Source organism: Ricinus communis, chromosome 4 (genome assembly GCF_019578655.1).
Source record: "Ricinus communis isolate WT05 ecotype wild-type chromosome 4, ASM1957865v1, whole genome shotgun sequence".
Taxonomy (NCBI): Eukaryota; Viridiplantae; Streptophyta; class Magnoliopsida; order Malpighiales; family Euphorbiaceae; genus Ricinus; species Ricinus communis.
This window is the reverse complement of record NC_063259.1, coordinates 16,084,866-16,108,254: the sequence shown is the minus strand read 5'-3', so window position 1 is coordinate 16,108,254 and position 23,389 is coordinate 16,084,866. Positions and strand designations below refer to the sequence as shown.

The following is a 23,389-nucleotide window of genomic DNA, read 5'->3' as shown; positions in this document are numbered from 1 at the left end:
GAAATGGACGGCCGATAGTTGCTCTGCGTCTTTAAGACTAATCCTAGCCTTTTGTTTATAACAATATAGTTTTCTTAGCATTATGGGCCTTCCTTTGGCTCTAAAAATCTTTAAACCTGTTTGGGTCTTCAGGATTATTTCTTTAGAGGAATTCGCATATTTTGTGACATTAAAAAAAGTCATAATATATAATAATATATATATATATATTCTCTAAATTAAAAAAAAAAAAAAGATTTATAATCTAATAACATAGGAGTTGGCGCAATGTGTAGATGCAATTAATATCCTTAAATTTATTTTTACATACTAATATGTAAAATGGTAAAGTTACTTTTGAGTCTTAGCATCTCTTCTTATTAGAAAGTTAATATATTTTTATCAATTAAAAATAAAATCTTATTAATAAAATAAAATTTTAAAGGATAAATATCATTAAGATACACACTCCACGAGCAAGTTACTTATAGACATTTTTTTTATTTTTTATTTTTGTTGAAAAAGAATAAATAATAATTTTAAAAGAAAAAAGAATCTAGAGAAATATCGTTATAAAAAAAATATACACTTAAAAATCAAGTGGAGAAAGGAACATATTTAAAATACTTAGGTTATGTTTGATAGAGCGTAACGAAATGTAATATAATCAATTAAGTAATGAAATCAAAGAAGTAATAGAATGAATATATTCATCATTTATTACCATGTTTGGTTATAATAAAAAAAATATGTAATGTAATAATAATTTTTATTATAATATTTAATTTATTTATAATAATTAGTATAGAAATAAAAAATTAAAATAAATTATTTAAAAATAATATTAAAATAATATTTTTTTTTTAAATATCGGTCACCGGAATCTGGTCACTAATCGTCGGCATTTGGTCATCGATCACATGAATCCGGTGGTTGGAGGTGTTTAAATATATTGATAAAAAATAAATATAAATATAAATATATTATAAGTAATTATGATTACGTAGATTTTGTATGTATTGAGCATTACATCAAATTAAAGATAATTGATTACATTACATAAAAAAAATTAGTAATCAAACAAAATAATAAAGTATATAATGTAATCAATTAAAATGGTGTTATGCTTCATTTCATCATATTAACCATAGCCTTGGTATCGAAGGGAGAGTATCCTACATGAGCTAGTAACACTTTTTATGTTCTGAACTTTAGATTGATTTGTATTCTTTCCTATCTATCACCATTAGTTGATTTGTATTCTTTCCTATCTATCACCATTATCTTTAAGATTGGCAGGGACTGATAATAGTTGACTTAGAAAGCCACCAACTAGCTAACTAACTACCTAAGGATAGTTTCATAAAAATATTATATGACATATCAATTGGGTAAGAGTTTAAAAAAATAATATGAAATAATTTAACATTTTCTCCACTACTTCTATTCACGTAAAAATCTTAATTATAGGTTAAATTTGCTTCAATTATTAGCTGAAACATATGCCTAAATCGACTTCAATAAAGAAAAAGAAGAATGTGGTTTGTGATCTACGTCCTTAGGGCTAAGGTTACTTTTGGGTTTCGACTTCGATTAGTGACGTAACATTGAAGACTTTTCTAGGAAAATAAGCGTTCCTATTGAAAGTAGTTTAGTAGATAAAGATTTTAATAAAAAAAGTATAATATAGGAGAAAAAAAATTAACAATCATAAATTAGAGTCGTTATATTATAAGTAAATTTGTGTAATTATGGATCTATGTTTGTGACTCTCAGAATAATATATATATATATATGTTTTGATATGTATGCTTAATATTTTATACATAAATGTGTACTTACTTTTGACACATTTGATTCAGGTTTATGTGTAGTTTTATAATTTGTTTATTAATTTATTGATTTATAAGTTACATTCCTAATTAAATACTAACTCTAATTCTAAAAATAGCATATTAATTGTATTCTAATATTGTATTAACTAATAAATAATTTTTTAATCAGATAATGATACTAATTCTATTATAAGAAATAGTAAATTAATTATATTTTAATATTATATTAACTGATAAATTAGTTCTATAATTAGATAATAATTATAATTTTAAAAATAATATCTTAAATTATATCTTTAATATTATATTCAATAATAAATTATTCTAATATTATATTAACTAATGAATAGTTCCTAATCAGATAATAATAATATTTCTATCTTAAGAAATAGCATATTAATTATATTTTAATATTATATTAACTAATAAATTAGTTTTGTAATTAGATAATAATTTTTATTTTAGAAATAATATCTTAAATTATGTTTTAATATTATATTTAATAATAAATTATTATTTTAATTATATAAGAAATTTTTAATCTAAAAAATAGTAATATCAATTATATTTATATGTTAATTTACATAATATTAAAATTAATAAATAAATAATTTTTATATTATTACATTAATAAAATTTTAGAATTTAGAAAACTTAAGGATATTTTTAGTTAGTTTGCTATTACTTTTTTAAAATTTTATGAATCAATATTAAATATTGAAAATTTTATTAAATTGTATCTATCAACTTAGTTTTATAATCAAAATAATAATAATGGTCGTGCAATACATATGTAAACCACTAGTTGCATATTAAATTTAAGAAATTTTTTGAATATTATATTACTGGCATGGACTTGTGGCAATGACTTGCATTACTCTTTCAAATTCCCGCCGCGGTGATGTATTTAACATGAAACTCAAATTGTTGATTTTAGATCAAAAGTTTACTCATCAGGTAAATCATCACTGGTTAATCAATGAGATGTTAAGATGCGTATGATCAAAAGTTTACCCTATGGCTCATGTGTTACTCGTTAAGCATACTAGAGCTCAGTACCTTACCAACGGGATCAAGTGTTGCATTATTGGGCCCCGATCCATACCGAGTAGCTTTTCACGACTAGATTCCATTTATGTTTATTCTAATGTTTCATAATTTTATTTTAAGAGGCATTCCAATAGACATGGAAAAAATAATCGGGTAAAACCCGAAAATAGAAACTTAGAGAGAAACCAATAAATTCAAACTCTGAATTCAGTCACCATATGAAAATTTGCAATTACCATTTGAATGCTACAGTATAGATGCCAAAATTAATAAAACAAAAGCCACTGTTGTCAAGCTGCAAAATTATCATTCTTCTTAACTGAAGGGATCATATACGAAAAAGTAAGTCCCAAAACTCCAATAAAACAAGCCTAGTTCATCCTCCTAATTAGCTCATTGATATAATCTTCACAGTTTCCAGCATCACCCCCTTTCACATAATGATTTCTCTTCTTCGTCAAGCCTTCTAGAGGAGCCTTGAGCTGGAATGGCCATAGGAAGTTGTTTGCCTCCTTGAAGTGGGGTCCAACAATTAAAATTTTATGGATAAGATCCTTCATGCAGATGATTCCATGCTTGCCCAAAACCTGCAATCATAAGATCATAGGATGAAAGTACTAATTTTCATTAGCAAATAGATCCTAAAAGATTAATATTACTGATTGAAAACACATTCGGACTACAAACCTGCTCAATAATTGAATTGTTAGTTAATGCAATTCTCTGCTGGTTCACTTTTCCATAGCCCCTCTTGTAAATCAATTCTTTGACACTCTTCAAATTATGGTATCTCAAAATAATAAATGCAAGTTATAAGTTTGAGAAATGGCAAAGAGTGCCCGTATTAAAGGTGAACTATTTGACACACGCACATATGCAAAGATAGAGAGTGCGCACCTATATGTTACATAGGGCTCAACTCTATGCAGCATGTTCACTATTGCTTTGTTTACTTTTAGGAACAAGCCATTGAATATCTGCAGCCACAAAATGAGCATGTCTAATTAACATATTATTAAGATAATTAAAGGCACAAACACTAAGGAGAAATTATCTAAAGCCTAATAAGGAAGAAGAAACATGAAATGTTGCAAAAATAGTCCAGATTATACAAATCTATATAAGCTAACTGAGATAGAAACAATATTTTTATAGCACCGATGCATTATCTCTGTCATGATTAGATAAAAAATTTGAAACCGCAACCAGTATCTAGAGGTCTGGAACTTTATGACCATGTTCCTACTCAATATACAAGATATGAGATAGACTCTCCAACTTCACTTAGTACTTCCTAACAAGCCAAGAAACCCTTTTGGTGTCTCTAAGCATAAAATCTTCTAAGAATTCAAAATGTCGAAAGCCTCATGGCTTGATACACAAGGTCTAAGGAACACAAAATATTGATGTAACAGATTCAAAAATTACAACAAATATTAATTAGACAAGGGACAATTGTATGCTTAGAATATAAAAGGAGTTCAACAAAAATTACAACAAACTATTAAAATTGTCCCACATTGGGTAGATATAAGAATAAAAAAGAATTTATAACCTAAAAGGGCATTATACCCATTAGTCTAAGTCATGTTGATGGTTAGATCCAAATCTATTTAATTTACTAGGATCCATTCATTAAATATAAAGACAGAGAAGATATGCCTTATGTCGCAACTTCAATCACTATAGAATATGCTCTATAAATGGTATTACTCTGGTTCATGTAAATTTGTTTAAGCAAGAAAATGATTGAATTTGAAAATTAGAAAGTCTTGCCTTTTAAGAATTATGCCCTGAGCTATGAAATGAGCCATAATGTTAAGGGAATGAGAAATAAGATGGTAAGAAACAAAACTAAATTCTGAAGTCAATATATGAATATCTTCAAAGATAGCTTGAGCAGTAGCTAAAGGTAGAATTTCTTGACGAGCCATTTGAATGACTTGCAAAGCATCACCTTCAATAAAACATGATTCCATCCTTTACCCCTTGCCCAAACCATACATTCTCTTAGAGTCATAACTTCCAGAATAAAAGGTTGATTGATACCAATAATGTTTTACCATTTGAACCTAAAAAATCCCCTTGCAAATTTCGAGCTACAAATCCAATGCTTCCCCTAGCCGAATGACTTCTACAGCCTGCATCAAAGTTGATTCTTACTGAGTCTGCTTCCATATCTGTCATAGAAGGAGAGATTGTTTATCGGGTGCATGATACCTGTTCAACTTCTTCCTCACTCCATACATCCTAAAACTCCAAAAAATCCTGATAGGCTGTTCTATCAATATTGCCTGTTGTTTCCCTTATTTTGTTGAAAATTAAATTGTTCCTTGCTTTTCAAAGTCTCCATAGAATGAAAACTACTTGGATTAATAAGGAGTTGTCAGCTTGGAAATTATACAGGTAAGATTTTAACTTATCCCAACAATTGGAGAAGGAGCTGAGTGTTGCATTTGATATGAATCCCAAAGGTGACATACACCAGAATTGTTGCACTATTGAACAATTAAAGAAAACATGTTCCAAAGTTTCCATCACACCACAAGTTCCACATGAATGAATAATTTGCAACTTGTTATGGAGCAGCTGACCAACTGGAAGTGCATTAGAGAAAATCTTCCACATAAAAATTTTTAGTTTGCTAGGAAGTTTCATTTTCTAAAGATGCTTCCATCAAATAGAATCTTGTGAATTATAATCATTATGGCTTCTATTGCAGTAAAAGACTTGCCATGCTTAATATCTTGATTTGACCATGTATTTCCTAGATGCATGAAAATGCCTCACTATATTGTCTCTTTGATTACAAATGCTCAAAGAAATTTGCAATATCTTCTCCACTTGATTCAGAGCAAAATGTTGATGTAGTAGTCCTACTTTCCAAGTTTTGAGATTTGGATCAATCAAAGTGTTAACTAATTTGGATGCTATAGTTGGCGTAGGCAGTAATGTAGGTCAGAAAGGGTAGTTGGTAGGTAACCAAGGATCCTCACCAATTCGAACTGAATAACCATTGCCCATTTGCCATCTTAATCCATGATTAAGTAGTTCTTTCCCCTTACAAATACTCCTCCAAGCCCATGAGGAATTCGATCCTCTTTCACTAGTAAAAAAATCTGATATCGCAAAGTACTTACCTTTTAAAACCCGAGCAAGAAGTGATGAAGGATATTGAAATAGTCTCCAAGCTTGTTTCGCTAATAAAGCAATATTAAATCCATGCATGTCTTTGAAACCAAGCACACCTGTTGATTTACTGCAATGCATTTTCTCCTAAGATACCCAATGCATCCTTTTTCCATTAAAAACTTGACCCAACTAGAAATTGGATATAACTCTATTAATCTTTTGATATATTCCATACAGGATCAAAAAAACACATGGAGAAAACCAGGGCAACACTTGCAATAGCTTTGATGAATATCTCCTTTCTCCCTGGTGACAAGAGTTTTTCTTTCCATCCTTGAACCTTGGATCTGATTTTAGAAATTAATTCTGAAAAGGTCTTTTTCTTGGTTTTGTCAATTATTGCTGGCAAATCGAGATATCTATCCAACCGATCATTTTTTCTAATTTGGAATATACCAGCAATATGAGCCTTTAGAATTAAAAGGGTATTTGGAGAAAAATAAATAGCAAATTTATCCGGATTCATCTCCTGACCACTTGCTCTTACATAAGACAATAAGATATTGTTGAGAGTTTGAGCTGCAGAAATCGTACATTCACTGAAAGACATGGAATTGTCTGCAAATAACAGATGGTTCACAGATGGATTGCCTCTAGCCACTGGAATACCTTTAAGACGATTTTGACCTTGAGCCTTAGCGCACATATGAGATAATCCGTCAGCACACAATAGAAAAATCAAAGGTGATAGTGGATCACTTTATCGAATACCTCTGAATGGAATGATAAAGCCTTCCAATGCCCCATTGATGTTAATTGAATAAGTGACTGAAGTCACACATGCCACGACCCATTTGATCCAAACTTTTGAAAATCTGAAAGCCATGAGCATATGTTTTATATAAGCCCATTCAAGTTTGTTATAAGCTTTTGCCATGTCCATTTTGAGAGCCATGCCTCCTTTTGATCTCGATTTTTGAAATTTAAGATAATGAACAGATTCATGGCAGAGTAGGATATTATCCGTGATTAATCTCCCTGCTATGATGGCACTTTGATTCTTATTGATCAAATGAGGCATAATGTATTGTATAGTCTTTTGACAAGAATTTTTATAATGACCTTGTAATAGATTGCACATAGACTAATTGGACGCCAATCGTCATTTTAGTTGGATGCTGAATTTTAGGAATTAAGGAGATAGTAGTGTGATTAGCATTTCGGCCAATGGATCCACCTACAAAAAAACTCATAACAAATGAAAATAAATCATCTTTGATTACATCCTAGTAGCTTCAGAAGAATAAGCCTGTAAATCCATCTCATCCAGGCGCTTTGTCAGGATGAATTAAGAATGTAGCTTCTCGAACTTTCTTGAGAGAAATTAGAGCTATTAATGAAAGATTATCCACTTCCGTGACTCTAGGTTCCATTCCTTCTGTTATCAAAGTAAAATTATTTGAAGGATTTGAAGAGGTATATAGATTTTTGAAATAGGAGACTGCCAAAGAATATATTTCATTGTGATTAGAGATTTAATTATCGTGATAATCTTTGATCCCTCTAATTTGATTTTTTCGATGTCTTTGTGCCACTGCAGTGTGAAAATAACTTGTATTACAATCACCAAGTCGAATCCGTGATTGTCATAATTTTTGAGCCTAATATCTTTCTTCCCACTCCAAAGCTGTTATAAGTTCTTTTTCCAATCCTCAGATTCACGAGTACTCTGTCCCCTCTGATGATAACTTGATCTACTCTATATTGGCTTTTATCTTAGCTATTTCCTAACTTGCATTTCTATAGTTTGTACGATTCCAATCCACTATGCCAAATCTACAAGCTTTCAATCTTAACATAAATTGAAAATTTAAAGTACCACATTGAGGAATTTGCCATTTCTCCCGAATTATAGTATTAATTTCCTCACTATTACACCACCTTTTATCAAACCTAAATATTTTCTTGTGATACCCTAAGTTTTAGTTTGCTTGAAGAAGTAGTGGCCTGTGATCAGATCCCAAATCCTGAAGATGAGAAATATAAGCTTGAGAAAATTTGCTGCCTAATCATTACTACATAAACCCCAATTTGTATGCTCTTAAACATTTAATCTACCAGCTCTCCTGTTTGTCCAACTGTAAGCAACACCTTGATATGGAATGACAATAAGCCCAAGTTTGGATATAAATTAATTAAAAATATGGTACTTGTAGCATTGAAAATCTAATCCCTCCTATTTATCTGATGGAAAAATCATAGCATTAAAATCACCAATCCATAGACAATATTTAAGACCCATAGCTCGAGCATATGAAAATAAACTTTAAAATTGAATATTTAGATAAGAAACAGAACAACTTAAGTAGCATACAGCAAGTCCCACACATCATCAGCATTGGACACTTTATAATGACAAGTTCGATTTATGTAAAACCTACACAATAATACCAACCCAGCCTAAAGCTAACCCTCCCGATAAACTAACAGGATTGATAATCTCATGATTTATAAAACCACTAAAGCATAACAATTTCTTGACATAAGGGGCAACTTGTTTTGTTTTAGAGAGGAATATAAAATTTGGGAAATGAGATTTAACAATCTCTTTGAAATGATGAATTGTCAAAGCATTCCCAAGTCCTTGAAAATTCTAGCTGAGAATCTTTATATTTAAGGTTGGCACCATTTCTGGCTAGCTTGCTCCACCTTTTCAGAGTTATCAAATGAGATCCTACTATTTTTCACTTTAGGGTGCCCAAGATCAGGTTCGGCTTTAAGTCTTTGCTTGCTAAGAATTATTAGAGGTATGATAGGTTGCATCTCTTGGGCATTAGGTCTAGCAGGACGGGCTCGATGCTTCCATTTCTTGGGTTGATCTATCCCTTCCATAGATTGCAATGAATTATCATAGAAAAAGTTCTTAGAAGGTAAGACCTCAGTTATGTTCACTTCAAATGCAGACCTTGGATTTGAATGACGATGGATGCTGAATTACCATCATTGCAAGACAAATCCTCCACATCATTATTTAATTTAGTTATAAGAGTAGTTGAGGATTTATTACCAGATATTGAGCCTTTAGTATTGCTGTAGGAGTTAAGAAGATCTACCGCAATTTCAACTTTATATTCTATGGACAATTCTTCCTCTCTCCCAATGAACGGAAATTTGGCTCTAATGGATGGACTTAAAACATCAAGAAGCAAAGGAGGAACTGTGAGTAGTAGTAGCTTATTTTTGAACACCTTCTTGTTATCTTTCTCCTGTGAAATGGTCTGTGTATTAGAAACTTCAGCTTTGGTTGATGTCAACTTATGCCCCACTTTTTCAAAACCACTATTTTAGAAGTTTCATTTGTACTCCTCGGTCTCCACCTCTAACCCTATCTCAGATATTTTGATCCCAAAATGGCATTTTGAGGAAGAACTCCCATAATACATTGGCCTACCCTGATTAAATTGATTGAAAAATAAAGAAGGAAGTACCTGTAGAGTATTCTAACTTGCATGCTTAGTTGTATTATAGACTGAAGCAGATGGAAAAGGTGACATGATTGTAGCCTCAGTCATGATCGCCATCTATCCATTATATACGTCACTTGGCATCTAGAAATTAGCCTACGAATGGCACAATTATAATATTTGAAATTATGCTTCTGTAGCACTTCCTGCAACATGCAAACCAAGTTCTTGGTTGTCCTGAACCTCCATGGGTTGCTATGATGAAGACACAGGCCGTTCACCTTTATCGATACTCTGGACTTGAACTGCATGCAGGGATACTGGCTGTTTTGAAGGTAACTCAATCACTTTTGTAACTTCATTTAAGGTAAAAAAAATAGCTTTTGATGCCATAAAATATAGTTTAGCAATATGCCCCATGGTACTACAAAGATAGCATATATCTGGTAATTTTTTAAAATGAAAAGGGCACCATCGTTCATCTCCATTTCCTCTTTTTAGCCTAAACTCTTTGGGAAGGGGATGATGAATACGTAAATTAATACTTAGCCTCATATATTTGGCTGTTGATCTCCCATGCAAACCTCTAGTATTAACTTCTAGTAAACTTTCGAAAAGACCTCCAATCTTCACTGCATTTGTTTGAGTAATCTGATTAGGGGGAAGATTTTTAACCTGAACCTAGAAAGGCGAGAAGCTAAACTCCACCTCAGATAAAACTTTATCTTCTAGCCAAAGTTGTATATTATTGAGTTGATATTGAACCGACTATGGTCAACCCGCTATAATCCTAACGTAGTCCTTAGTATCCTTAAGATGAAACATATAAAGATCTCTACTCAACTTGGTTATCGAAGGAGGATGTATCAGTCGCCATGCAAAGGCCATGGTTTCTCTGATCACATGGCTATTGGTGGAATAAACTTTACCCACAAGCTTTCTTGAAGCAGCTTCTCCTGTAGAAACATCTAGAGCTAACTCTAATACTGGATCTTCACAATGTAGTTGTTAAGTTTTGTAAACAAGCTCTTGCATGATAACATCATTAGCACTCATGGTAATAGTAAGGAAATTACTTTACAAACAAAGTTGAACAAAAAAACATGAAAAAAGAAATTACCTAGAGAAAAAATGGTGAGAAAGCATGAAAAGACCTTTATTTATCTAAGTAAAAATTGGGGAAAATGGAAAGTCTTAGAATACGAAAAGACGAACTATCATTCCACTACCGAAGGACTTAACTCCCAATATCTGTTAGAGCCTCTCTCGCTCAAATCTGTTAGAGCCTCTCGCTCATTTAACTTATGACCCTAAAAACATGTATCGAAATTAATTTCTTAACTAGATAAATAGAGGAAAAATAAAAGAAGATAAAAGAAGAAAAGAGACCTTCATATTAGTATCACATGCTCCTAATTTTAAGAGAGGTTAGTAATTATTCTTCTTTTTATACTTAAATTATGATTTTATATTTTATTTTGGTGTGCGTAAAAGCTTGAAATATTGAATTTAGAAAAAGAGAAAAATCCATCTGTACAACACAATAGCCATGATTCATAATTAGGATTCCCACGTTACACCATTAGCTACGAGACATAATTAAAATTTCCATTTTAGTATGAATAAACTTTTTTACCTCTCAATTGCATATTAGGCCTAAGTAATTATACATAAGTAATTATACGTCATTCATTACAAGTGGATGCTATCTAAGAAATTCCACTTCTACTCTTTGTGTAAAAAGCATGGTGGAATATTCAAGAGCGCATAAATAAGATGTTAACGGTCTCTTCTAGCTTAACCAAAATCTCGAATTTGAACATTGAGTATGCAGTTGCATTAAAACTCTTAAAGGAGTACTTTATCACATATAAGAGTCTTACTCAAAACTCTCTAAATTAATTCTAGTTTGTTAGTGTGGACCATTTGGAAGATATAATTGGAGGGCATGTATGGTTAGGTTCCATTTGTATATTGGACGTGGAGTAACTCCCGTTATAGCAGTAAAAGCAAGACGTGTAGGCGGATCGACTCATCAAGTTCCCGTTGAAATAGGATCCACACAAGGAAAAGCACTTGCCATTTGTTGGTTATTAGGGGCATCCCGTCTCTAGGTCCCAATAGACTGAAATGGGGCATTCTGTCCATTTAAGAGTCTATTCTAGCAAACCAAGTTTATAGGGGTGGTTAAAAAATGAAAAAATTATTCCAGGACTCACTGATAATGTGAACTTGGTCTATTGAAATTGATATTTTTTCGCTCTAGAGACCACCACTATTAATAATATTATCTTACTAATGATAATTACTATATTAGTAAATATTATTAGTAAATATTTACTAATAATATTAATAGTAAATATTTCCTTACATTATTAGTAAATATCATATGTATACATTATTTTGTTTTAGTTAAAATGCATGATTAACTTAAATTATTTATTTTAGATTTGGATTAATATTATTAATTGAGAGTGTTCATGTATTTTGACTAAATTGTTCATATTCTACTTCCACACTAGAAGTAATGGATGCTATAAGAAGAACATGATCATTATAACTGCAAAGTCACAAATGATTTATCTTCTTTATTTTCATATTCTGTTCTTTTATATTTATATTTTTAATCATTAAAATAATAAATTTTTATTATTTTTCTTAATTAAAAATATTTATAAATGAATAGGCTAGACGAGTTGCAATTAGTTTTATCAGATGATCCATCCAAAAAACGAAGGTAAAATGGTTAAAGATTTAACTAGAAAATATGAAGAGAAATTAATTATTGCTATCTACACAAATAGTAACAAGTCATCCATTTGACTGATTATAAAAGAATTGTAAGTTTAAATATTCACCTTTTAAAATTAAGACTTTCCGACAATAACTTTCAATTAAATCATTTTAATTATGTCTATATATATATAAGTATCAATTTTATTATCTGAAAAGAAATTGACAATTTCTTATTTAAAAATCTAAATTTTAATAAGTATTGGAAATTACTTTCTAAAATTAAAAAATTAAAATCAAAATAAAATTATATAATAAATTAAAATTAAAACACAAATATATTAAAAAATATAAGCATACAATTACTTTAATTAAAATATCAATAGCAAGTTTTCTTAGACAATTACTAAATATCAATTTAGTTATAATATAGATTAATAAAAATATAATTATATAAAATTTATAATTAATCATATGTCAAGACATAAATAATATATATGACAGAGGTGTTTATAATAAATTAGTTATATCAAACTGACTAATAATCAAAATTCAAAAAGTATAAATATGTATTTTCCTTTATTCTTACTTTTTATTGGTTTTTAAAACTTTTTCTTTTTAATCAATGAAAGAACAAAAGAAAAAAGAAATATATGTTTTGGGGTCTTTTTGGACAAAATCCTAAGATAAATCCTTAGTTGATCTTTTGACAGAGATTCAGGGGTGAATTTGAGCAGCTTCGTTCTTCCTTCCTATTAGCATTCCGAAATAAAAATTAGCATCAGAATCTAATCTACCAAAAAAGTGAACTCATAGTAACGGTTTCTTCTAAACTGAGGCATCAGCAGCTTCAAGATCCACTGCTCTGCCATTTACTTGAGGCCATGTTTTAGTCACTGCATACACCAGCTTCTCCTTTCTCCAATCCAAATCCCTACTCGATGCTGCGTTCTCTCCGATCCCGTCGCCGTCCCCGTTACGGAGCTCAAGTATGTGCCGTCATCTCAGCTCTTCTCCTCCTTCTCTCAGTCTCACTCCTCCACACTCGGATCTCTTCTTCCTCTCATCACCACCACCACAGTGTACATCAGAATGATGATGATGATGAAACCAGCACAATTATCCACCAAAACCCCCTCCTCTCTGACTCTGCAGATGACAACTCGAACGACGTAGTTGACAAGATTGACGAGCTCGACACTTTCGAAGATCAAAAGGACACTACTGGCATTAGAAACTATGATAATAATGAAGATTCATTAGAAGATGAAAGTGGGTTGCAAGCCCAAATCAAGAAAACAGCAGTTTCTGCTTCTGGGTATTATGTAGATCACATTACTGGATCCATTCGTAGAGCTTTTAATAATAAAAGATCAATTGATGAGTGGGATTATGATTATAGTTCTTTTAGTGCGGTAGAGGATCATCAAAAGAGTAAGGCTGCGTTTGGAAGTGATGATATTCCCATTGATGAAGATGTGAGGAGAAAAGTGAATGAAGTTGATGGGATTGAAGATGCTTTGTTGTTAAAGATTGGGAAGAGGGTTTCTCCTTTAAGAGAAGGGTGGGGAGATTGGTTCGATAAAAAAGGTGATTTCTTGAGAAGGGATAGGATGTTTAAGTCAAATTTGGAGGTTTTGAATCCTTTGAATAATCCTCTTTTGCAGGACCCTGATGCTGTTGGGTTTACTGGGTTGACTAGAGGGGATAAGGTGGTGCAGAAGTTTCTTCTCAATGAGTTTAAGAGGAACCCGTTTCTTATTAAGAACCCTTTGAGAGTTTTAAGGATGACCCATGAAGTGGAAGAAAATGGCAATGATGTTGAAATTAGGAAGAGTGCGAGTGATTTTAATAGTAGGGATGGGTCTAAGATAGCAGAACGACGGATTTTTGATGAGAATGTGAGTACTGAATCATATGGCAAGCGAGTAAATAATGTTCAGGAGAACCTGAATGAGGATGAAAAGACTAATGTGACACAGGGTGACAATTTAAGTGACAGATTGTCTAATGATAGCAGAAAGGATTTATCGAGTGCAAATAGTATTACTGTTGAACTTAAGCAAATGGATGGTGTAGAGAATAGGGAGTCTAAAATAATACAGAGGAAGTCTGAGGAGTTGAGTTATATATATGCAGATGGGAAAAGATGGGGTTACTTTCCTGGTTTGCATCCTCATTTGTCTTTCTCAGATTTCATGGATTCCTTTTTCAGGAAGGGGAAGTGTGATTTGAGGGTATTCATGGTGTGGAATTCACCGCCTTGGATGTATACTGTTAGACACCAGAGAGGGCTTGATAGTCTGCTGTTTCACCACAGAGATGCTTGTCTTATTGTGCTATCTGAGACAATTGAGCTGGATTTTTTTGCAGGCTCCTTCGTGAAAGATGGGCAAGTACTTAAGCTTTTTTTGCTAGTCTGTTGTGAATTTGTGATTTAAATTGTCCATTATAATTTTTTTTTCTTTTCAGTTATAAAGTTGCTGTTGCCATGCCGAACCTTGATGAATTGCTGAAGGATACACCAACTCACGTATTCGCTGATGTTTGGTCTCAGTGGAGAAGTACGAAATTCTACCCCACTCACTATAGTGAGCTTATCCGGCTTGCTGCTCTTTATAAGTGAGCTTGCTTCCTTCCCCTACTCTTTCTGGTTTGAAGTATCATTTTCCCTTGCCTAGTTTATATTTTTATTTGCAATTAGCATTCTAAGCTTTTGAGAGCCACTCTAAGAATATGGTAAAGAGAGAGGCTAATAACCACAAGATACAAATTCAATGAAATGTCAAATACTGCTATATTAGATATATAGGCCCAGAAAGTCTGCTGGAGAGCATGTTCACAGTAGATGTGCAATAAGGAAGTTATGTTGAAGAACTTAGAATGCTTAATAATAAATGCAGGAAGTCTTGGATAGAAACATGGTCCATGCCTGATGAGTATACTATGTTGATAAAGCGATAAAGTTAAAAATTTCTGTTCTAGTAACTGAGGCTAGAGTAAGTATCAAGACATGACAAAGATCTCTCTTATCTTGTATAAATAGTTTCATGGCGACCTGTACATTTTGATAAATTAGGATGAAGGAACATCAGTCAATTAAAAATGTTAAACTACTTTTCATTTTTCTCCCTGTTTTCTTAGATGCTACATTATTTTGCATGAACCTGTACATAGGTGTTCACTTGTACACATTGGTGATGTGGAAAGACGAGGGTAAGGTACTTCTGAACTTTTCTCTATACTGTCATTAGGAATCCAGAATGTCGTGAATGTGAAGCAGTATTCTACTATCACAAGATTTTAACTTTTTCATGATTCTCTGTTCTTTTTAACAACTTAGTTGCAAATGGAGACTTTGATGATGCAGGAAACTTGAAATTTTAATCTCTAGCTTTGTTCTAGAATGATTAAGATTAGCTTTTGATGTAAATTGTTTCAAGGGTTAAGGTATAGAAAATTGGGATTTAGTATATGTGAGAAGATTCTGAGTTCCCCTACACTGCCATGAATGGAGAGCCCTTGTGTTGATTTTAAATATTGGTGACATGAAAATTGTGCATTCACCAACACATGATGAAATTTAGAGATGTGATGTATCAGGCATATACAGATAAAGGTTTAGCAGAATCACAGTTTATTAGAGTATATTAGGTTTTTGATACATATCCATACGGTTTAACATGGATGTGGAGTAATGTGATGTCTATCACTCGTTGGAACAAATAGCTTCTTGCAAAATGAGAAGAAAAAGAATGAGGAGAGAGAGAGAGAGAGAGAGAGAGAGACTGATGAACTACCTGGTGAGAGAGGGTGAAGCGGAAAGAATGTTTCAATCTTCTCTTCCATATTTGTTTCCATCTTCAAATTGGAAGAGAAAAAAGAATAATCAATACATACTGCATGATATAGGATGAAAGTAATATGTCATTTTTGTGCTTTGCCCAATCTTTTCTAAAAATCAGCAAATATATCATATAAAAAACTGTTGTGATGTCCTATATGCACAACTATTTCTTCTCGTCTCATCTTGTGCTCTCAGGTGCCTTGCATCTAATTCACTGAGTCAGCCTAAAAGACTTAATGCTATCAACTTGAAGACTTAATGCTATCAAAGTAAACAAATCATTAACCATAAGTTCTCGCTAGTAGTTAAGATCCTGTACGATACTGATTGCCAAAATGAAAGAAGCTATCTCAGTAGGAGAACAAGTCTTCAAGTTGCTTCTTCTTGCATCTTATCAAGGGCCTGATAATAGGGTTTGATAATAAAACTTCCTTTACCATCAAATCTTCATTGATCATGACCCTTTCTTTACAATCCATGGCCATGATATGGACTAAATCATCATAGAATTGGAAAGAAAATCAATTCCCTATTTTGGATCTTTCTCACAAAAATACACATTTCCAGACCATATCTACATTTGACTATTAGAACCAAGTGAGCATCAAGCATCTTATCCACAGCAAATATGAATATATCCTGAACTTGAGTTTATAGGATAATTTGTAACACCAAGTGGCATGCTGAAACACTAGGTAGTTCGCATTACTGACCAGTCACCATGAATGTTCATTTAAGGAAATGACATCCCAACCCTTCCATCTTCACTTTCAAGCCTTATTTTATGCTTGTTTCCATCATTGTTTTCACTTACCTGCCTATTTTTCTTTTGTTATGCAACATTTTATACAACAAATTTCCACCCTCTTAAATGGTCCTTTTGGAACATAAGTCTTTCATAAGTACTGGTATTAGACTTTCAAATTCATCCTTCTATTTGAATAGCAGGTCTAACCATGCACAATCTTCCTAAGAGAAATCTATTCTTTAAACTTATTTTGCAAATCTATTCTTCAAATTCATTCTTTAAACTTTTCTCTGCCAAGCAAGGAATAGAGAAGAGAGAGAAAATTAAATAGAGTCCAAAATGGCTACTTTAAATCCTTGGTAAGATAAACTCTTTTCCACCTGGAATTTTCTTTTCCTTAAATTTTCCCACATTTGAATAATTGCTAATAAATGCGTGTTGACTCCTTCATCCGAAGTGATCTTTCATTCATGCAAATTCAGCTTCTTCGATGGAATTTTTTCCAGCAGATACAATTGCGTGTTTTTTTTGTTCTTATTTTGGTATCTTCTGCTTTTATTTTGTTTTGTGTTGTAAACTCAAACCTGTGTGGTTCAATTGTTGATTGTGCAGATATGGTGGAATCTATCTTGATTCTGACATTATAGTTCTAAATCCATTGTCATCGCTTCACAATACTGTTGGTCTGGAGGGACAGATTGCTGGAAGTTCTTTGAATGGGGCTGTGATGGCATTTAAAAAGAACAGGTACTCTTGGTTCTTGCTCTCTTTACTGGTGGAGAATTATGTGACTGTTAGCAAATTCCTGAGCTAGTCTTGGACACAACATCATCTGTACTGAAGCCCATTCAATAGAAAATGGTGCTACCTAGCAGAAGGGAATAATTGAGCTTTCAAATTTCTCTATCCCCTCTCTTACCTTCTCCAGGCCACATCCCTTCTCTGGACTTGCATGTCGTTGCACAGGAGTAGTGGAGAAAAGGGTACTTTTAGCCCTTTCTCTGCTCCCTTTACCATTAGCAACTCAAAATAGATGGTTGCAACTTGGTGTTTAACCATCATTCTTCTTGTGGTTCTAGAGGAGTAACAAATAGTAAATCTTTTGCAATTTGGTAGGCACTTCGTTCCCTTATTTCTCTTCTTTCTCTGCAATACTGATTTTTCTTTTATGCTCTGAAATAAGATAAAACATCTTTAATTAAAGAGTGTTAAATGCACCTTTTCAATTTAAGCTTGGGCATGCTATTTTAATTTCTGGGTAAACCTGTCATGTCTTGGTGCCTCAATAGCGGAGAATACTTAAGTCGTAAAATTTTCATTTTACATTTAGTCATCAACTCTTTCTGTTTCGATCTTTTTCCCTTAAATGATTGGATTGCAGGGGGGAAGGTGGGACAATGAGTTGGGGTTTGGCAAGATGGTTGGAAAAATTAGAAAGCATTAATGGCACCCAATTGTTTTCTCTGTTTTTCTTTTGCTTTTTACTTTAATTTTTGGTTCACTGACGATTTAATATCCTGGCATATTTATATCTTGGTTCTTAAATACATTGGAAGAAAGGAGGGTAGAATGCATGAATGAAGTTTTCCTTCTTTCTTTGTATTTATCCCACTTCTGAATTTGTGGCTTTCTTTTCTCTGCGTAGTCCATTCTTAATGGAATGCTTGAAGGAGTTTTATATGACATATGATGATACCAATTTGAGAGGGAATGGGGCTGACCTTTTGACAAGAGTTGCACAAAAATTCTATAGAAAAGAGGATAAGTCCTTGAAGCAGCTGGAGTTGAAATTGCAACCCTCTTACATTTTCTTCCCAATTGGTTCACAGGATATTACAAGGTATTGTTCAAAGTTTTTCTTTTATTACTTGTTTTGCACTATTTTATGCGTCCATATTACAGTCTCTGGAGCTGACTTATTTTAGGAAATAAGAATTAGCTCCTTTTTGGGGCACTTGGGTTTGCAAATACCAATAAAGAAAGTCTGCATTGTAATTTTCTGTAAGCTTGACAAGTAATGATTTCTTTATGACTCATGGGGATTTATACGGGAAACTTCAGTCTTCAATTTATTTTTTCTTGAGTTTGTTGCCCTCACTAGTAAGAAACATCAATCCCTCAATTTCAAGGGTAAAGAAACTAGAGCGCAAACAAATTTTAGGAGTATAGTGGACATGAAAATTTAAGTCTATAGCATGGGTTAGTTCCTGATAGAAGTATTAACAGATTGAGTTTTTGCTGATAGTGGCATGTTTATTCAGTTACAGTTCACAGAAGAGAAATAAGAAACTAGAAATTAAAACTGTTTGTTAAAATTATTTGAAATTCTATGGAAGTTATATTCTTTTTTCAATTATATTTCTGGATGCTTTTGGAGTTTTATGTAGACACTACATATTTCGTCATATATAGAAGTATTTGACATATAAGTATGGTTGACTTCATTAAAATTCTAATGTATATTTCTATATGTTTTTACTACTCTTGTATGTCATTAGCAGTAGTCTTTTGAGGAAGTATCCAACTTGATTTCAACTTTTTCAGATTAACAAATAAATTGAAAAATGTTGTGCCCAGTTGGACTTCTTTTAAATTTGATTGCATTTCACGCGACCCTAGTCTAAACATTCTAAAACTTGGCTTGTTTGTTAACGTAATTATTAAGAAAGTAAAAGATAAGGGATGAAAAGCCGATGGTTCTTTTCTATAACTTTTGTAACTAATACTGGGCTTTTTACCTGGATGGTAGATATGTATAAGTTTTCAACTTGGGAAATTTATTTCTACAGCTAGATGGTCCCTTTACATGCATCTGTTTACAATAGCTGGAAATATCTCGTTTGACTTTCAGGTGATATTCTCGCTTCTCATCCTATTATTTGAATTTACTTCAATGAGGGAATCTGGGATAATGTTGGTTAAATCTGGGTGGGAAAAGGAAATATATTGCACTTATGCCACATTTATTGGATTGCATAGAGATGAATAAGAAGACTTTTGAAAACAAGGGTCGGTTTGGCATTGTGTGCTTGACAAACTGTTTTTGATTTTCGATTTAAAAGAAACCATGAATTGAGTATTCTCAAAGAAAAAAAAAGAAAGAAACCATGAATTGAAAAAAGCATGCATAGAAATGTCTTTTTCGACCATGATTTTGGGAAAGAAAAATTGAAAATTAAAAAAAAATTTGGATTTTTTTTCCTATGGAGCCTGGAACAGCTTTCACTTGTTTCCATGCTTGTATGGAACAGCTTTCTGATTTCATCTTCTAATATATGACGAACAGAAAGTTTAGTTAAATATTTTTAGATTATGATTGTGGTCACAAACATAATCCCATAGGATCGTCATGGATGTTATGTAAAAAAGTGGACATTACCCATTCTGATATTTTCATCTTTTGATAATATGAAGAAGGCACATTAGCTAAACAGTTTTGGATTATGGTTGTGGTCACAATAGGATTGTCATCGATGCTATGTGAAGTGTGATCATTATCGCAATTGTGTGAAATGGAAAACTGCATTAGATGCATGGATTTGCAACAATCTTGATCGAAATTTCCATGGCCATGTAGCTAATAACTTGCCTGAATAGGATTGTAGATTTCTAGTATTTGGAATGCAAAGTAGATTTGGATAAATTGGATTGCACAAAGGCTGATAGTAATGATAAGTAATTTTTCTGACAATTACTATACCATTTAACTTTTTGCTGTCTTTACTTCCAGTCAGCATCTCTTATCAACAGTTGGTCAAAAGCATATATAAATTTAAGTGTTCTTTTTCTTGTGCCATTATCATCAAGTTTTATTTCCAGCTTGGCAAAAGAGCCTTCCTTTACATTACTTTCTTAGAGAATAACCCAGCTTAGATGTACAAAAATGATGCTGATTTTTGATGCCTTTGAATGCTAGATATCTTACTTTTGAGTCCCTAATGTTAACATCATTAGTAGAGAAGCTCCATGAGACCTTACATTCTTCATTATTTGTGCATTAATTTATTTGAATTGCAAACAGTTACTTCACTACTCCAGCAACAGCGAGTGAGAAAGCTCGACAAGATGCTATGTTCATTAAGATTCTGAGCGAGTCGTTGGCATTTCATTTCTGGAGCAGCTTGACATCTGCTCTAATTCCAGAGCCAGGCAGCCTTGTAGCCCGGCTTCTTGACCACCCATGTATCCATTGCTCTGATGTATTGTGATTCTCAAGCAACTGGTCAATCTATTTAAAACCTTCAAGTTGGGTGAACTAGAGCAACATCCAGAGCACATGTAATTCTTACTAGCGTCTGAAGATATATATGTCCAGAAGTTAGCATTACAGAGATTATAGTTTCATGTTGGACATAGGAATACCTGTACAGTGTTCTATCCTTTCATGTTAACCTGTTTAATTAGTGGGAAAAAGTCAATTTTGCGAGTAAGCTTGTAGAAAACTTTTACAAATACCTGGTTCCTTACATGGCTGTAAAAGATGAGTTTGTGTATACAAGATGGTTCAGCAAATTGCAACCTGCTGTATCAATGAAAATTTTGAATTCTCTTTCTTTATATTTATTCTTGATAGATAAGCACATTGAGACACTGCCTTCGGCCTTTCCTACAGCTGGTTAGTGGATAGCTTGTACTAGTGAAGATAAAAACAATGGAGAAATACTTGATGAGTATGGAAATTTCAAGAGAAAGTGGAGACTATTTGGCAGAAATAAGATAACCCTTTTGTCATTGGATGAATATGAAGCCAATGACCTTTCACTAAAAGCAGATGGTTGAATGAAACTTCAAGCTGCAGACTTACATCTTTGCCAGAAGGCAAAGAAATGCCTTTACTTTGCATGCAAGTGGCTTGAGTTTAGGTTTTCTTAAGACAGTTTCTTAGAAAGAGTGAGACTTATTTACAACCCTGTTTTAGACATATTAAAGTAAACAAGCAAAGTATCAATCAATCCCCCAAAAAAGCACAATATTTAGCTGTTTCTCTCCAGTACTTCTCACTGAAGCCCCGTCAACACCTAAAAAAGCAGAGGTAGTGGAAGAAATGATAGGAAATCATGTACAAAAGCACACCCCTAATCCAATGCATTGGGACCAAAGCATCTCCTTTTTGCTGGGTTCCATACCCATTGCACCAAGAACTTCCTCCCCTTCACTCCATTCACATTGTATCCATCTCCCCAAGAATCTTTATACACTTTCCCCACATACCCTCCTCCTCCACCAGTCCCATAAACACCCAGACACAAATCTGCTATTTCAGTGGGTGAAGTAGGGTCATCCCCAGCATACCATGCATTAACAAGTGGGTTACTTGAAACTTCTGCCAATTCATGAGCAATCACACTTATCATCCCATCTACAGCTGCATCCCCATTTGGAGGTCTCATTATGTTGTTTCCTCCTCCTTTTGTGTTTGGTGGTGGCTTCCCTGAATACTTAGGCCATGCAAATGGATATGCACACATTCCAGGACACTGAGTTCCACTGTAACCAACCCAAGCATAAGGCACAGTGACACCAACAATGTTTGGAAATGTGAAATAGTGGAAACCACACACTGCCCTGCAGAAATCTTGAACTTGGACATCAGCAGAAGTTAGAACCAAATACAGACCATTATGAGGATTAAGAGGCAAAGGTCTTGGATAGGTATTGACGGCAGTTTTAATGACAGATTGGATTGCTAGACGACTCAGATATGTACCATGAGAGTAACCAGAATCATAAAATTCTCCTGAAAGCAGTATACTTCCGGTGATGTTTGATCCTGTTTGATCAGTATAAAGTCTGACAGTTCTCCACCAATCAGCAACAGAAGGGTAAGGAGATGAGGAAGAGAGGGAGTAGATGAAATCTCTTATAGTAGCTTGATTATTCTGGCTCCAGTGACCATACCAGATGATATACAAATTGACAGGTGATGCTAACACAGGCCCCATATGGTACTGAAGATCTACTAGATCAGAAGATCCTTCATAATTCTCACCTTGGTTAAATTGCCAAGAAAATGCTAAAGAAGATAGAGCAAATAAAGAGAGCAAGAAGAAATAACATTGTTTCAGCGGCATTTTCCTGTTTCTCTTTTCTTTTTCTTTCTTTTTCTTTTCTTCTCAAGTAATGCTGTCTTGTGACAATTCAAGGAAAAGTCTTCCTATATAAAAGAGAAGGATGGAAGAAGGGTAAGTAAGATTCTTCTCTTATTATTATTATTATTATTATTGTTATTTTCCATTGTGGTGGTGGACAGTGGTTTGCATGTTCACATGTATAATTCCCTTCTCTCCTTTCCATCATTGTCCAACTTTTCAATGATAACTACATTGCTCCCGCTTGTTTCTTACTATTGATTCCCTTTAATAATTAATGATACATCAGAAGAAAGTGTTAAACTAAACAAATAATCAATGACTGTAACATTGGGATCACCTCTCTAGTAATAGCATTTGTTTAATAGCCAACACTAGTTACTAGGGTTTTAGTTTCTGATTCCTCTGTCTGCCAGATTGCCTTGCCACCATTTACCAGTGAGTCAAGCAGCATAATCAAAATTCATAGGTACCCATTAAATGATATTTTATTCCCTTTTCATTGTTACATA

The 23,389-nt window shown here is 33.0% G+C and overlaps 2 protein-coding genes across 3 annotated transcripts; one reads left to right on the top strand and one right to left on the bottom strand.

The window, feature by feature from the left end:
- The first annotated feature begins 12,906 nt into the window (after positions 1–12,906).
- On the top strand, positions 12,907–21,345 carry LOC8274787 (uncharacterized protein At4g19900). Of its 2 annotated transcripts, XR_007215470.1 has the most exons (6): positions 12,907–14,585; positions 14,666–14,815; positions 17,401–17,535; positions 18,434–18,628; positions 19,578–19,639; positions 20,810–20,945. XR_007215470.1 is itself a non-coding variant. In XM_015722361.3 (5 exons), exons 1-5 carry the CDS (start codon positions 13,135–13,137, stop codon positions 20,994–20,996), a joined length of 2,118 nt encoding a protein of 705 aa, XP_015577847.2. In that variant the 5' UTR covers positions 12,909–13,134; the 3' UTR covers positions 20,997–21,345. The 2 variants fall into 2 exon arrangements, 1 of the variants encoding a protein (XP_015577847.2); XM_015722361.3 differs by lacking the exon at positions 19,578–19,639 and having other exon boundaries at positions 12,909–14,585; positions 20,810–21,345.
- Positions 21,346–21,489: 144 nt separating this feature from the next.
- LOC8274788 (protein EXORDIUM-like 7) lies at positions 21,490–23,015 on the bottom strand. Its single transcript, XM_002524095.4, has one exon. The coding sequence runs from the start codon at positions 22,857–22,859 to the stop codon at positions 21,864–21,866; it is 996 nt and encodes a 331-aa protein (XP_002524141.1). The 5' UTR covers positions 22,860–23,015; the 3' UTR covers positions 21,490–21,863.
- Between the last annotated feature and the right edge of the window lie 374 nt (positions 23,016–23,389).

Excerpts from the sequence above, each read along its gene's own strand:
- LOC8274787 (XM_015722361.3), top strand. The coding sequence starts at position 13,135 with ATGCTGCGTTCTCTCCGATCCCGTCGCCGTCCCCGTTACGGAGCTCAA. Across the intron at positions 14,586-14,665 it reads GGCTCCTTCGTGAAAGATGG|TTATAAAGTTGCTGTTGCCA; the intron begins GCAAGTACTTAA and ends TTTTCTTTTCAG. Across the intron at positions 18,629-20,809 it reads GGTTCACAGGATATTACAAG|TTACTTCACTACTCCAGCAA; the intron begins GTATTGTTCAAA and ends AATTGCAAACAG.
- LOC8274788 (XM_002524095.4), bottom strand. The coding sequence starts at position 22,859 with ATGCCGCTGAAACAATGTTATTTCTTCTTGCTCTCTTTATTTGCTCTA.